We start from the raw sequence: 15,226 nt of genomic DNA, 5'->3' as shown, positions 1-15,226 counted from the left end.
CTGCTCTGCGGGAAGCCTGCTTCTCCCTCTCCCACTCCCCCTGCTTGTGTTCCCTCTCTCACTATGTCTCTATCTGTCAAATAAATAAATAAAATCTTTTAAAAAATAAATAAAACATCCCTTAACCTTGTTTTCCATTTATCACATTTATTTTTACATTTACATTTTGTAACATAAGGACTTTGGCCTGAAATTGTATGTTTGTATTAGAACATACTTCTAGCAATTGTAGTATGGAACTGTCAGAAGTACTGTATTTTAATTCTTGCTTGTATTTCTGGTGATAGACGAGTAATAATATTTCACCTCATGCTCTCCTGCCCCTCTCCCCTGCAAGATTTTCTCAAAATCAGATCTTATTCTAGATTTGAAGGGGCCCAGAAAATGTTTATTGTGGTTTCATAAGATCAAGTCTGTGTAATATAATTTTTGGATCAGTTAAGGTATTATCAGTAGGCTGTCATTATTTCTGGGTATTTAGAAATGATGTGCAGATAGGAAAAAGGTGTAACCATCATTTGGAAATGAAGGGTTTGAGAATGGGATTTAAAACAAGGTGGCCTCATACTTGGTCCCTGTATGTAGAAGTAATACCAGCTGCAGGAACTTCCTGTCAGCCAGGCCTTGGGTGTGTCATACATGTGCTCACCCTTGAGGAAGAGTAGATGTCCTGCTACTCACATCACAGCATGGGAGGAGAAAACAGTTGCTACGGAGATTGGGAAACAGCATTCCTGAGTCACTGACTGTTTCCAAATGAATGGACAACACCCCTTTTTAAAGGAGCAATTACAATCTAAGCTCAGGCTGTAAAGAGAGAGGCCCACTAAGAAAGTGAAGAACAAGTATCAGTATTTGGAACTGGAGAAATGTGTTGAAATTTTGGAAAAATAGGTTAACATTATGTATTGTTTTCTACACAGCCCCCCCCATCTGAAAGTAGGGGGTTCCTATGAAATCTTTCATAAGCCAAAATGACATAAAGCAAAGAAGCACTTACCATTAATTTATATGAAAAATTTTCAAGCATTCCTAAAAATAACCTCTTAGGCTTTTCTGGTAACTTAGGCCACATCTTGCTAACGGAGGCACAAAATAAATGGAGATAAAACACGGATGCTTACAGACACACTTCAAAGCTACAGTGGCCCGATGCTGAGTGTAGCCCTGCTCGGGTTGTGTGCTGCCTCTCTCATAATGGCTCGCTGCAAAACAAATGCTGGATGCTATTTTCTCTTTTCACCTTTTTTTTTTTTTTTTGGTAAAAGTGAAAATCTTTTATGTTTCAGTTAGCAAAAACAGGTACTAATACAGGTCTTCCAAAAAAGCAAAGTGGCCTAACATGAACTGTTGAAAAGTGGGGGATACCTCTATGTGTGTTCAAAAGTTTTATCAGAACCTTTGGATGTTTGAAAGGGAGGAGGTTTTGCTTACTGATCTCTCGCCAGATGACAGAATATATGTGCACTTCCTTCCTGTCAGCAAAAGAGATGGTCATGTCTGCCACACCTTGTGACACTTGATAGGAAACTAGGACTTCAGAATCTGAGCACTTTCTCTGTTGGCAGCTTATTGTCCCAGCCCGTGAGTGGTTCATAGGGCAAGGGGCTGGCAGTTAGTTTGGATGGACTTGTAGGAGGAATGCAATGTTCCCAGCCTGGTTTCCACCTGCTGTGCTGAGCTAGAATAGTGAAACCTGAGTGGACTTCCCTTTTCTCTAGGCTATCAGCTATCTGGGATGCAGGCTGTGCCAGTCCTGGGCTTTAAAATGAGCTAAGCGGTAGGCAAAATGTTACCTTCTTCTTTTCCCCAAGAGGCTTGCCTTCTTGAACTAACAGAGGACTATTAGAATGTATTTTGGACCTGTCAGAGGATTGAATCCTAATGTTAAGACAGGTTTTCCTTCATTTTAATCACAGCTGGGAAATGTGGTTTATTTGAAAGCAGACTCTCACCAACTGATTTAGACAGTTGTGTGGATATTGAGTTTGTTGCTTTGCATTTGTAAGTAAATTGCTTCAAATTTATAACTAAATTACTGAAACAGGTAATGATTATTTACCTAACGCTCCTTGTAGGACATTTCTTTTTTTTTTTTTTTTTTTAATATTTTATTTATTTGAGAGAGAGAGAGCACAAGAGGGGGGTGCGGGAGAGGGAGAAGCAGACTCCCTGCTGAGCAGGGAGCCCGATGCGGGACTCGATCCCGGGACTCCAGGATCATGACCTGAGCCGAAGGCAGCGCTTAACCAACTGAGCCACCTAGGCGCCCGTAGGACATTTCTAACTCATACTTGACAAACGTCACTGCCTGGAATCCTTCAGGGCATCCTGGGCAGTATCAGTAAAAAGATACTGGCTCTGGAAGGCAGTGGTAGATTGAAAGAACCGTCTTAATTAGGGTTTTTTTTTTTTTTTTTAAGATTGATTGATTTGACAGAGAGAGAGAGAAAGCACAAGCAGGGGGAGCAGGAGAGGGAGCCGATGCGGGGCTTGATCCCAGGTCTCATGACCCTGAGATCATGACCTGAGCCGAAGGCAGACCTTTAACCGCCGACTGAGCCACCCAGGCGCCCCAAGAACTCTCTTAATTAGGTTTAAAAGATCTTGGACTCTCCTCTACTGTGTTCCTTTTGTTTCTTGTATGAATTCTAACAAGCTAACTGTCCAGTTCTGAGTTGAGCTGTGGAGCTACCAAGGCAGCATGAAACTTAAATGGATGAGCTGCAAATGCCTGACTCCTTTAGCAGTTTTCCCATAGTGATCATGGGGAGCATGAGTGAGCCATCTCCATTTCTGGGGACTGCTAGATAATCTTCAGGTTTCTTTCCCTTAAACCCACTTAACTTAATAATACTAAGTTAGCTTTATAGTTGATGTTTTTAAATTCCTGGTCATTTTTGTGCTTTTTTTTTTTTGTCTTCTTTTTCTCAGAGATACCCTTTTTCTTTTCTTTTTTTCCTCTTTTCTTTCTGGAAGTGGCTGCTCCTGTTCTACACAACTCTGGTTTAAGCTTCTGGCATCAGTAAGTAGTAATGTCAGAATCTAGTTTGTTTATGCAAATGGTAGATGAGATACTGACTTAACTCAGTGTCATCCTTGGGCCATTCCTTGAAAATCGAAGGGGAAGTTCTCTACATTTGAAGATATACCCTTTATTTTCTTCTCTCTAGTTGTAATTGACTTCTAAATGAGGAGTGGGAATTGAAGAAGGAAGGCTGAAAAGTGTCATAGGTTCCATCATCATATATTATTTAATTTTTACAAAGCACTTTGCAAAACAAGTACTTTCCATCCATTTTATTACTTTTCATACCAGCCTTATGAGATGATACAGTCCTAAATATAAGACTGAAACTGTGAAAGATAAAAAGAAAAGCTCAGCCTGCTCTTACTGTCTCTTAGTAGAAATGTGACAAATTTTTTGTCTGAACTGGAATGGGATTCATTGGTAATTCAAGTGCACATGATAACCTTCTGTTGCCTAAGGAACTATCCTAAGGAACTGAATGTCATTACTGTGATAGAATAAAGAGATGAATCAATGAATCATAGCCAGACCGTGCTCTCTGCTCTGTATGATTCTGAATGTCACATACCTTACCTGATCCTTCCTGGGTAGGTAGTTGAGAATTTGAAAGAAGATTGTTGTTGGCTGTCCATTTTACCTGTAGGTAGCCTGTGTCTTAGGCCTTATTGCTTTTCAAAGGAGGTGGAAGACTCCCTAGGTGACATGTGTCCCATAGTTGGATATTTTCCTCAAGGACAACTCAAAGTGTATCATGTACCAGTGAGCATCCCCTGTTCTCATATATAGGGAAAGACATGACTCTTCAAGGTATGGTCTCGTGGTTGACTGACTCTTCATATCTCATGGTTGACTGACCTGTCCATAACCATCACATTGTCACAGACTTTGACTTAAGGTATTTCCTAGGTTTGCCTAATTTGAGTAAAGGAATTAATAAATGAATACACTGTGCTTAGGATGATGCTCTTAAACACCTGTAGTGATGCTAATTTTTAAAATATTTATTAAATATTGGCCACATCAAATGAACAAGACATGGGTTCCTGCCCCCAAGCAACTTACACAGAAGTAGTTACAATAAACAGTCTGATAAAAAATATTGAAGTTCTTTAGTTCTTTTTGCAAAATGACTGACAATGGCTAAATGTGTAGTTGATAGATGAGGAATAGCTTTTTCCTTTTGTTGTTGGAGCATAGTGTCAACTAGTCCACTCTTCAGGTGTGTATTTTAAAAGTCTTTCTGTAGTAATAACAGCGCAGTTACTTTACAGAATGATCTCTTACCACTCCACTTTATGATCTCATAGTTCTCAGTAGGTATGTGTGTCTGCTTTTGCTTTGTTTTTAATAAATAAGGGAACCGAAGCATGAAGAATTAAAATGATTTGCTCAAAATCATACTTGTAGTTTTTTAGGATGCCATAAATAAATAAACCAGGACTTATAGTCTTTTTCCTTCAGCCAAAGTTCTAGATAAATTGTAGATTTTGTCAGTTTGTTTAACGTATTAGTTTCCTACTGCTGCATAAGAAACTCAACAGTTTAGAACAAAACTCACTTATTAGTTCATAGTTCCATTAGTCAGAAGTCCAGCATGGGTAGTGTGGCTGCATTCTCAGAGTTACCAGAGGGCTGAAATCAAGGTGTGTCAGCTGGGCCAGATCTGATCTGGAGTCACTCAGGGAAAATCTGCTTCCAAGCTCATTCAGTGTTGGCCGAGTTCAGTTCCTTGCGGTTGTAGAGCTGAGGTCCCTGTTTCTTTGCTGGCTCTCAGCAACTAGACGCTGCCTACCGTCCTTGCTATTTGGCCCCCTTCATGCTCAAGCCAGAAATGACCTGTTGAGTCCTTGTGTCTCTAACATCTCACCTCAGATTTAAAGGGCATGTGTGATTGGGTCAGGCCTGTGCAGATTATTTCCCTTTCTTAAAAGTCAGTAATGCCGAATAATAGAACCTAATCACAGGAGTGGTATCCTATCGTACAATCCTGGTAATTATACAGGGTTCATATGTCAGGCTAGGAATCTCAGGGGACATCTTAGAATTTTATCTACCACTCTAAACATGTCCTTACACTAGATTAGACAGCCCTTGAGCTAGGGTGGACGTCAGAGAGGGAGAGGTATGAGTTGACTATCCTGAGGCAGTTAGTGAATTGCTTTGTGATTATAGGTGTTTTAAGAAAACCTGTAGTTCCCAGGGAGCCTGGGCCTCTTAGAATCTTCACACAGTGGGCCACAGGGCATTCAGCTGTGGTGTGCTGGTGGTAGTCATTTAGCCAAGAGCTCAAATATGTCTGGTATTAGCCTGAACAAAAATTTTTTTTAAAGGTGGTAGAGGAAGAGTAGTGGAAGAATGGGCAAAAGAAATGGGTGAAGGTGGGGCGCCTGGGTGGCTCAGTCGGTTAAGCGACTGCCTTCGACTCAGGTCATGATCCTGGAGTCCCTGGATCCAGTCCCGCATCGGGCTCTCTGCTCGGCAGGGAGCCTGCTTCTCCCTCTGACCCTCCCCCCTCTCATGTGCTCTCTCTCTCTCTCTCTCTCATTCTGTCTCAAATAAATAAATAAAATCTTTAAAAAAAAATGGGTGAAGGAGATTATAAATTTGCAGTTATAAAATAAGTCATGGGGATAAAAAGTACAGCATAGGGAATATAGTCAGTAATACCTTGGTGAGCATTTCATAATTGTTGAGTCACTGTGTTGTACACCTGAAACACTGTATATCAACTATACTTCATTTACAGTTTTTTTAAAAATTAAATAAGTTAGCCTGAACAAAATATTTAGAAAGTACTGAGATACAGGCTTGCAGTTGGAGGTTTATATTATCCGTGTATGAACCACATGGTTCATAGGATTATCATCCATGATTAACTGTTCTTGTGAAGCACAGTGGTAGGAATTGGAAACACTTTTTGCTATGTAATGTACTCTGTTCAAAGTAAAGTTTAATCATATTCTCTTATTAGATCCCTGCCAACCTCTCTGCTGCTAAGGATACTACCTAATTACTTTTTGTTTGGCTACATGAACATCTTGTGCCAAGAGACCATCCTTAATTGTTTGAGAATTCTGTCCCGTTTTCCTGCTGAGTGGGAAAAGTTAAAGAGTCAGGGAGTTGGGTAGAGGTCAGTCAGTCTCTGGAATGATTTTCTTACAGCCTTGAATTTAAAAAATTGCCAGTTCTGTTGCTAGGCAAACAGAGGGAACCTCTGTTTAAAAGACTGCCATGTTTAGTCCCATCCACTCACTTTTTAAAGATCTATTTATTTCCTTAGAAAGAGAAAGAGCGTGCGTGGGCATGGAGGGGAAGGGTAGAGTGATAGGAGGGGGAGTCCAAGCAGACTACTCGCTGAGCACGGAGCCCAACATGGGGCTCGATCCCACTACCCTGAGATCATGACCCAAGCGGAAACCAAGAGTTGGACACTCAACTGACTGTGCCACCTAGGCACCCCATTATCCACTAGTTTTTAAAAGCTGAAGTGTTAATAGATATAACCACCACCACAGCAAATCCAGTATGGAAGAGAAGTTTTATAGTTTATTTGCATTTATTGTGATAATAATAATCAGGGGTATGTTTCATACTCATGAAGTCATCTGATTAGTTTGGCCTCACAGGGCATACCTTGGGGTCTTTGGACTTTTTTGTTTTTGGTTTCTTATAGAAACCAAACTGTAAAGTGTCTAGGAAGTTTATTTCCTGTAGATGGCAACCAAAAGATTTATCTTACCACATATTACATTAGGATGTGGTGAGTGAATCATAGTCTTGAATTATTCTCTGGAAGGGGGGAGTGAGGGGACAGCTTTTCATTTTTATGTTGATTGATTGTCTTAATGCAGAGCAGTACCCAGCCAAATATATTTATTTTTAAGGTATATTTATTTTTGACAATGTTACTTTTTAAAAAGATTTATTATTTATCTGAGAGAGAGAGAAAGTGGGGGCAGGGTAGGGGCAGAGGAAGAGGGAGGGAGAAACTCAAGCAGACTCCTCGTTGAGTGCAGAGCCTGACTCGGGGCTCGATCTCATGAACCCAAGATCAGAACTGAGCCAAAACCGAGAGTTGGACCCTTAACCGACTAGGCCATGTAGGCACTCCATTTGATGCTGTTACTTTTGATGCGGTGCACCTTTGAGCAATCTGTGTTGATTTAAATAAGAGCAGGAACACAAGCAGGGGAAGTGGGAGAGGGAGAAGCAGGCTTCCCGCTGAGCAGGGACCCCGATGTGGGACTCAATCCCAGGACCCTGGGATCATGACCTGAGCCGAAGGCAGACACTTAACCATCTGAGCCACCCAGGCGCCCGATTTTATTTATTTTAAAGAGAGCACCAGTGCATGGGGGTGAAGGAGTTGGGTCGGGAGTGGGGGAGGGGCAGAGGCAGAGGAGGAGGGAGCAGACTCCACACTGAGCGCAGAGCCCTACATGGTGCTCCATCTGACAACCCTGAGATCATGACCTGAGCCGGAACCAAGAGTTAGACGCTAACTGACTGAGCCACCCAGGCGCCCCAAGTTCACGTATTTTTAGACTCCATAAAATTTACAGGTGAAAGTAGATTCACATACCCAGGATATTCCAAACATAAGTTTAACAATAACAATAATATATTAGTTTTTAAATTTATATTTATTTAAAATTAAATACAGGGCGCCTGGGTGGCTTAGTTGGTTAAGCGACTGCCTTCGGCTTAGGTCATGATCCTGGAGTCCCTGGATCGAGTCCCGCATCGGGCTCCCTGCTCGGCGAGGAGTCTGCTTCTCCCGCTGACCCTCCCCCCTCTCATGCTCTCTCTATCTCATTCTCTCTCAAATAAATGAATAAAATCTTTAAAAAATAAAATAAAATAAAATTAAATTAAATACAATTTGGGGCGCTTGGGTGGCTCAGTTGGTTAAGTGTCCAATTGTTGATTTCGGCTCAGGTCCTGATTCCTGGGATCGAGCACCGCTGCATAGGGTTCCCTGCTCAGTGGGAAGCCTGCTTCTCCCTCTGCTTCTGCCCCTCCCCTCAAATTTGTGCCCGTCCTCTCTCTCTCTGAAATAAATTAATTAAAAAAATAAATAAGATTAAATACAATTTAAAATTCTTCCTCAGGCATACTAGCAAATTAAAAGTGCTCAATTATTACTTGTGGCTGGTAGCTACCATATTGGACTGCAGAACTCCAGGGTGATCTACTTGGACTGTGTCGAGAGTTCTAGGTCATTTTTCATTTCGCCAGAGAAGAGTCTACCAATTTTCTGCCTCAAGGGTAATGGCCACCCAGGCTGCTGGGGTTCTCAGAAACTCTATAGGGGAAGGTGCTCGGTGTCTCAGTAGGTATTATGCATAGATTTTATGACAGGATTCCTACCCACAACTGTGCCTGGCATCTCAGAGATCCTTTATTACCTTCTTGTAAGAGTGAACTTGCAGATTTCTGCTGGAGTAAGGGAGGGTACTCTCTCAATTTTATGGGCCAGGAGGAGGGCTGGGGGAATGGAGAGTGGAAGGATCTACAGACTGAACTGCTTCTTTAACAGCTTCCAGCCAGTCCTCTTATTTTTAGGCTCACCCTCCTTCCAACCCCCATTTCCATAGGTACCTCAAGCTGCTACTTTTTGAGCCTTTTCGGGACCTTTAAATATAATTACAATTGATTACTGTCTTTTCCTACTTCTGGTTTAGGACTGAGTTTTCTTAGGTCTTTTGGGTTTACCACTAGTCTTTGTGTTTATTCCCCAGCTTCAAAATTTGGTTGCAGTTGTGCTTTTCTTGTTCTTCCCAACCTTATAGGCTCCTTCCTTCCATCATTGTTTTCTTTTCAAAAAATCTTTTCCTGTAGATTTAGAAGGGTTTCAAGAAGGAGAGAAATTAGGTGCTTTGTTCAGTTTACTGTCTTTTATCTAGTAGTTCCTATTAATCTGTATTCATAAGCAGATTTTGATATTTTAAAAAGATTTCATTTAGTATCTGTGCTTCTTTTCAGTATCTATATTTATAGTTAAAGGTTTTAGTGGAAGACTCAATAGGAGGGACAGGAAGATGAAGTATTTAGTGCCAGGAGGTTAGGAGAGTAAGGGTTTGGTTTGGGGGCAGAAGAGAATTGACAGCAGGCAAGGAGAATGGTGAGAATAGAATTAAGAGACAGGTAGGGTGCTTAGAGAACTTAATGACAAAAGCCTGGGCATCTGTGGTATAAGGCACAAATACAGCTCCAGTAGCATTTATCTTCCTGGATCCCACTATTTTTAGTCATTTGTACTTTTTATGATCTGGGAATTCTTGATCTTTATCTCAGAAGCCACAGCACAAGTAAGGATATAATTAAAACACTGAGTAAAGCTTACTGTTTGCAAGCACAGTATACATAGGATCTATAAGAAAAACACATTAACAGTAAGTAAATAATACACCCTCATTACACTCTAGCAGCAGATTACATTTCAGAAATTGAATTGAGCTTGCTCTTGGGGTGTTCTGTTAGGTTCTGAAACAGAATTTTGCCTATAGGGTGATTCGCTTTGCTGGTAGTTGCTACCCTCTGTTGGACATTTTGGAAAAGTGCAACTTTGATCCTGCATGCATCATTTTTGCTGTCCTTACCCAAACTGAGTGCTAAAGTGTGGATAATTTTTTTTTAAGTAATTAAATCTGTTTCTAGTAATGCACCAAGGAAAGCAAGGGAATGTGGTATCTTCCTTCTTATGAAAAGATATATTCACTTTTGTTTCTAAAGGCAAGAGTTAGTGGGCATTAAATGGGAACAAGGCAGAAGAATTTGGGGAATGCAAAGATTTTAGGCTTTGGAATCTGGAGACTAGAGTTCATACCCAGCTTGTTCCTGATCATGTGACCTCAGTGATTTACTCTACCTGTCTAGGCTTCAGTTTTTTGGGGTTTTTTTTCATTGACACATTGAATTGATTTGAGAGCTTTTTCAGGGCTTGGTATTTTAGGAAAGCAGCCCCAGATTGGGGTATCTGTTCATAGGAAATATAATAACTAAGTCTCAGTCTGAATGAACTTAGTCTGGAAAGGAGTAGAGGAGGCAGACAGTCAAGAGACAACTGTAATCCACAACTAGTGTGCTGTATGACAGACAACTACCTTTTACTGTGGAAACATAAGACGTACTTGTCCAATTAGAGTCCGTATCATCCTGCAGGGCCTGTTGGAGTTAGCCTTGAAAGCACAGTCTAGACTGAGGGAAGGAGCAGCCTGGAAAGTCTGGGGTGGTGAGACAGCATGATCTGTTTGTGGACCTGCAACTGGTTCAGGATGCGGAGAATATGATAGAGTTTGAGGTAGAGGGTTTGTGGCAGTTGGGAGCCGTTGAAAGGTTTGAAATGAGGAAATACCGTGGACAGTGTGGCATTTTAGAAAGATTACCCTTGGATACAGTATGGAGAATGGATTTGGTGTAGGGCAGACAGGACTGGAGGCAGGGATATCAGTTAAGCTTTTGCAGTGTCTAGCAGGAGATAATAATGGCATAAGCTTACGTAGTGGTGGTAGGGATAAGCAGAAGAGAAATGAAACTCTGTAGGCAGAAGGAACTGGTTGCTGGTTTCCTTTTCTTTAACTTAGCCTGCAGCTGTGAGCAATCCAACTGGCACTGATTCATTAGTCCCAAGTTCTGTTACCCACGTTACATCCATCCCAGAATTGTTAGGGTTGTTGCTTGTTCTGAAGGAGCAGTTTGAGTTTGGAGGAAAAGCTTCTGGAAGCAGTTGCTCTAGGTGCACATAAGTTTAACCTTGGCAGTGGTTATTAAATTTGTACATACTCATCCTTTTTGTAGCTTGTTTCCCCTGAGTGCCAGGTGACTAAGGGTAGTGACAAAAGGAACTGTTAGTCTCCTTCGGTGTTGCTGTCTGCTTCATCATCCTTCTGCCTTCACTCCCCAGTAAGCGGCACACACAAAGTAACTATAATTTCTATTGATGCTGAGCAAGGTTCTTATAGCTTCAGGTTTGTGATTAGCCCTCAGTCAGTGGAAGCTTGGCTTCCTCTGAACCATGGAGGGAAAAGTTAAGATTCACAATTTAACTGGATGTAACCGAACTCTGACATGGGGATCATGAACATAATGGTAGAGATTTTTCTTGTCCATAAAAAGGTTAGTAAAATAGCTTTGTGGCAGGGTCACAGCTAGTTTTTCATTAGTTGAGGAAGATTAGTCAAGAGGCATTTAGTATAGGGGCGCCTGGGTGGCTCAGTCATTAAGGGGCTGCCTTCGGCTCAGGTCACGATCCCAGGGTCCTGGGATCGAGCCCCGCATCGGGCTCCCTGCTCCTCGGGAGGCCTGCTTCTCCCTCTCCCACTCCCCTTGCTTGTGTTCCCTCTCTTGCTGTGTCTCTCTCTGTCAAATAAATAAATAAATAAAATCTTTAAAAATAAAAAAAAAGGCATTTACTATATATACTCTTGTAAAAACATTAAGAGAAAGAAATATGGTTTAAAATTAAGTATTAGGACAAAGAATTCCTATTTTACCACCCCAGCTCGTTTTTTTTTAAGTACAGCGTGTGTACAGAAGAGAACATAAAACATAAAATTATTAAACCAAACATCCATGTAACCATCATCCATGTCAAGAAATAAAATATTGTGAGCCCCTCAGAAGCCCCTTTGTCCCCTTCTGCAGTCACAACTTGTCCACCCCAACTAAGCACAGTTTTGACATTTGTGATAATCATTCTGTTTATAATCTTACATCCTAAATAATATAGTTGACATGTTTTTAAACTGAAGATAAAGGAAATAACGTATTTAGTTTTAATGTTTGTGAGTAGCTGTAAGTTCATTTAATTTCTCTGTGTAATTGTTCCCCACTGTACATGGTACCAGGTTAACCATTCTACTCTTGCTGGCTCTTTGGATTGTTCTCTGTTTTAGATATTATTACAGTGTTGCTGCGAATATTCTTGTTACCCATATCCTGGTACATACATGCAAATTCCTGCAGGGTAGATTTATAGAAATTGATGTGTTGAGTTGTATATGTGCATATCTAACTTTACTAGATAATGCCATGCTGTTTTCCAAAGTGGCCATAGCAGTTTACATTACCGCTGACAGTGCGTGAGAGCTCCTGCTGCTCTCCGACCAGACAGGAAAAGGTTTGCCATTCGCCAGAGTGTGAAGCGGTATCTCATTGTATTTTTAGTTTGCATTTCCTTGTTTACTAGTGAAGTTGAGCATGTTTCATATGCATATTGGTCATCAGATTTAGAGTCTTCGCAGTTCTCTACTTGTTTTCCCCGCCAAAGAGTTGTATGTTAGTGACCTTAAAACTCCTTCATGCCCCTTACATAAGAGAATGTGCTAAGGAATAGTTTGCTGAAATCTTTAGCTTATAGAAAGTAGCTTAGATCCTTTCAACTTTTTCTTTTTTCCCCCCACCCCATCTGGTGTTGGGGAGGTTGCCTGGAATTTTACTGATCTATCTTCTTTTTCTTTTCCCTCCTTTTTCCTGTTTCCTAGACTCTGAAGCGGCTCATGGCAGATGAGGTAAGGAAATTTTGTTCAGCATGTGCATGTTCTAGCTCATTTCCTCCACTGTGATTCTTACCAGTTGTCATAACTTTGACTTGAAATGGTGATATTGATTCTATTATCAGAACCTCCCCAAAGCTTTTTCCTAACTCTTTGCTCTGTTTGGCCCATTGCATGCGTTCCCCTGGGACATTCATTGGCTTCTAAGGGTAGGCACGTTCTTTAAACTCATAACTGACTTGCAGTCTGAATGCTACTCACATCACTTGAAGTCCCACAGTGCTTGAAGATACTTACTGTTATTTTCAAACAGGTGGAGCTAACAAGCTGCAGCTTATTGGTGGCTCTTTGGTGTGAGCATCTGTACTTGAAGTTTGGGGAATGGTTCACAAGTCTTTGGTTGGCAGAGAGGCTGCATATATACCCCTGAAGTACACTGTATTCTTTGCAAAGGGGATTTTGAAGACTGTATATTGAACTTTTGCTGCCTCCATAACACAGAAGAAAGAAAAAGTTAATGGTTCCTGGTTTTAAGGCATTTACTTGTTTATTCTTTATGACTTACACCTACTAAATACTGTGGTCATACTCATCTCTGGAAGGGAGGGATCCTGTGACAGAAACAAATGACATTTTATTGAGCTAACTCTATACGTGAGGTGTTTTCAGTTCTGTATTGCTGGAGGGCTTAGAAGTGGCAGGAGAGCTCAAGAACAAGGTTTTCTCTTTGTACAAAGGTTTCAAATCTTAATACTTCAGTCCTCTTATCTTTGGATGAAGATGAGAGTACAGAGTCAGTATACAAAATTTAGATAAGAGATTTCTTGTTTTCATGTCAGAAGAATCTTGAAGTGCCCACAAACCACAGGAACCATGCAGGTGTAAGAAGTTAGAGAGTTGGGGGCGCCTGGGTGGCTCAGTCGTTAAGCGTCTGCCTTCGGCCCAGGTCATGATCCCGGGGTCCTGGGATCAAGTCCCACATCAGGCTCCCTGCTCCGTGGGAAGCCTGCTTCTCCCTCTCCCACTTCCCCTGCTTGTGTTCCTACTCTTGCTGTGTCTCTCTCTGTCAAATAAATAAATAAAATCTTTAAAAAAAAAAAAAAGAAGTTAGAGAGTTGGCTACTTCATGTGTGGTTTGTTGTGTAAATGAAAATGGATCACTAATACTTTTTTTCTCTTTCTTAGCTGGAGAGATTTACCAGCATGAGAATTAAGAAGGAGAAGGAAAAGCCCAATTCTGCTCATAGAAATTCTTCTGCGTCATATGGGGATGACCCCACAGCACAGTCATTGCAAAATGTTTCAGATGATCAAGTTCTAGTACTCTTTGAACAGATGCTGGTAAGTTTCCCACCCCAAAACATTGCTTTTTTTCTGAAAATGCAATTATGGGCATGGTGGGCACTTTTGGGCATGATTCCCCCTTAATTAGCCCTTAATTACAAAGAATTTCAGCTTTAACAGAGAACTTCTTAGTAGTCCTATTAACAAAGGGACTAAATGTACAAGCACCTGTCTGTAAGATAGGAATTGATGAGTTAGGCTTGGACATATCTAATCAATGCCCACCTTGTTAATGTCCTTCTGCACAGCAATATGTTAGCCACAAAGACCTAAGGCGAGTGGACCAATTCGTGTGGTAGTGTGGAGACCACCTTTGGGTTAGCCAGTGTAGATAAAGTTTTAAAGCATTCTCAATCAATTGTATATGAAAAGAGCCTGAGGCATGGAAAGGCATCATTTGCCCAAGGTCTTCTATTTAGTGGTGAATCTGGAAAGAGAATTCTGATGCTATAATTCCTAGAAGACCTTTAAAGATTGTGGCTGAAGTCAGTTGAGTAATGAAGTACACAGGGATGTGACTTAATTTTCTGTCCTCCATGAAGGACACTGAGTGAGCAGGACACTCAGCAAATGTGCAGTAGTGCTAAGTCTTGGAAAGTTTTGAGTACGTGGTTCCGAATTTTCCTAAGACCCCTCTATTGCCTGGATAGACGATTTCAGATTCAAACAGAGGCTAGCGGCAGCCCTAACTTAATTAAAAGCATGGGCTTAAAATTCCTAACACCGAACCTGGTATACAGTAAACACTCAGCCAGGACTGTTATTCTTTTTCATTATAGCTTTCAGTTTGTCTCTCAGTCCAAGTGCTGTAAGAGCCTAAGATCATCTCTTGGGCTTGGATTGCAAATGTACATGTGTTCAGGGCCAGGGAGGTGGCCGGAATAAGTTATGCCAGATAGCGGATGATGAAAAGGAGAAGGGACTGTGGTCAAATGCAGGAGGCCTTTGGGCTTTTCTGTTAGGAAGGCCAGCCACAATTCCATGCCAGTAGCTTTTATAGCACTCCAGTTGGAAATGCCCAGTAGTGCCAGATATTTCTGTTTTTCTAGAGAAGCCAGAAATCTTCAATTCTTGAAAAACAGTAATTGTTTAATAGTATCAACTATTACAGACAGCATTCAGATTTCACCAGTTGGGTCATTTTTTAAAAAACTCTTCATTCAAATCACAATTCCAGATAAGGTCCCTTGTACTACTGTTCTTTGAAGTTTTATTTCATCACAGGTTTTTGTCCCTCTCCTTTATCCTTGCTATCACTATAAAAAAATTATGGAGGAAACTGTTTGACCTATGGTTACCCACAATCTGAAATTTGATGATTAGATTGGATTAGATTAGAAATCTGTATCTTTAT

At 41.0% G+C, this 15,226-nt stretch overlaps 1 protein-coding gene across 4 annotated transcripts in view; it reads left to right on the top strand.

Annotated features, from left to right (window-relative positions):
* Nucleotides 1-15,226, top strand: part of DIAPH1 (diaphanous related formin 1) — a 93,920-nt gene that overhangs the window by 12,340 nt on the left and 66,354 nt on the right. For 2 of the 4 annotated variants that reach the window (XM_035014319.1, XM_035014320.1), the window contains exons 2-3: nucleotides 12,517-12,543; nucleotides 13,714-13,869. In XM_035014319.1, the coding sequence (XP_034870210.1) occupies nucleotides 12,517-12,543; nucleotides 13,714-13,869 (183 nt within the window). The remainder of the gene's footprint in view (nucleotides 1-12,516; nucleotides 12,544-13,713; nucleotides 13,870-15,226) is intronic. The other 2 variants (XM_035014322.1, XM_035014321.1) reach the window with 1 other exon arrangement.

This window comes from Mirounga leonina, unplaced genomic scaffold, assembly GCF_011800145.1.
Source record: "Mirounga leonina isolate KUSES-001 unplaced genomic scaffold, KU_Mleo_1.0 Mir_168, whole genome shotgun sequence".
Lineage (NCBI taxonomy): Eukaryota > Metazoa > Chordata > Mammalia > Carnivora > Phocidae > Mirounga > Mirounga leonina.
Note: the sequence above shows the minus strand (reverse complement) of the source record. Positions and strands in the feature narration are given on the sequence as shown.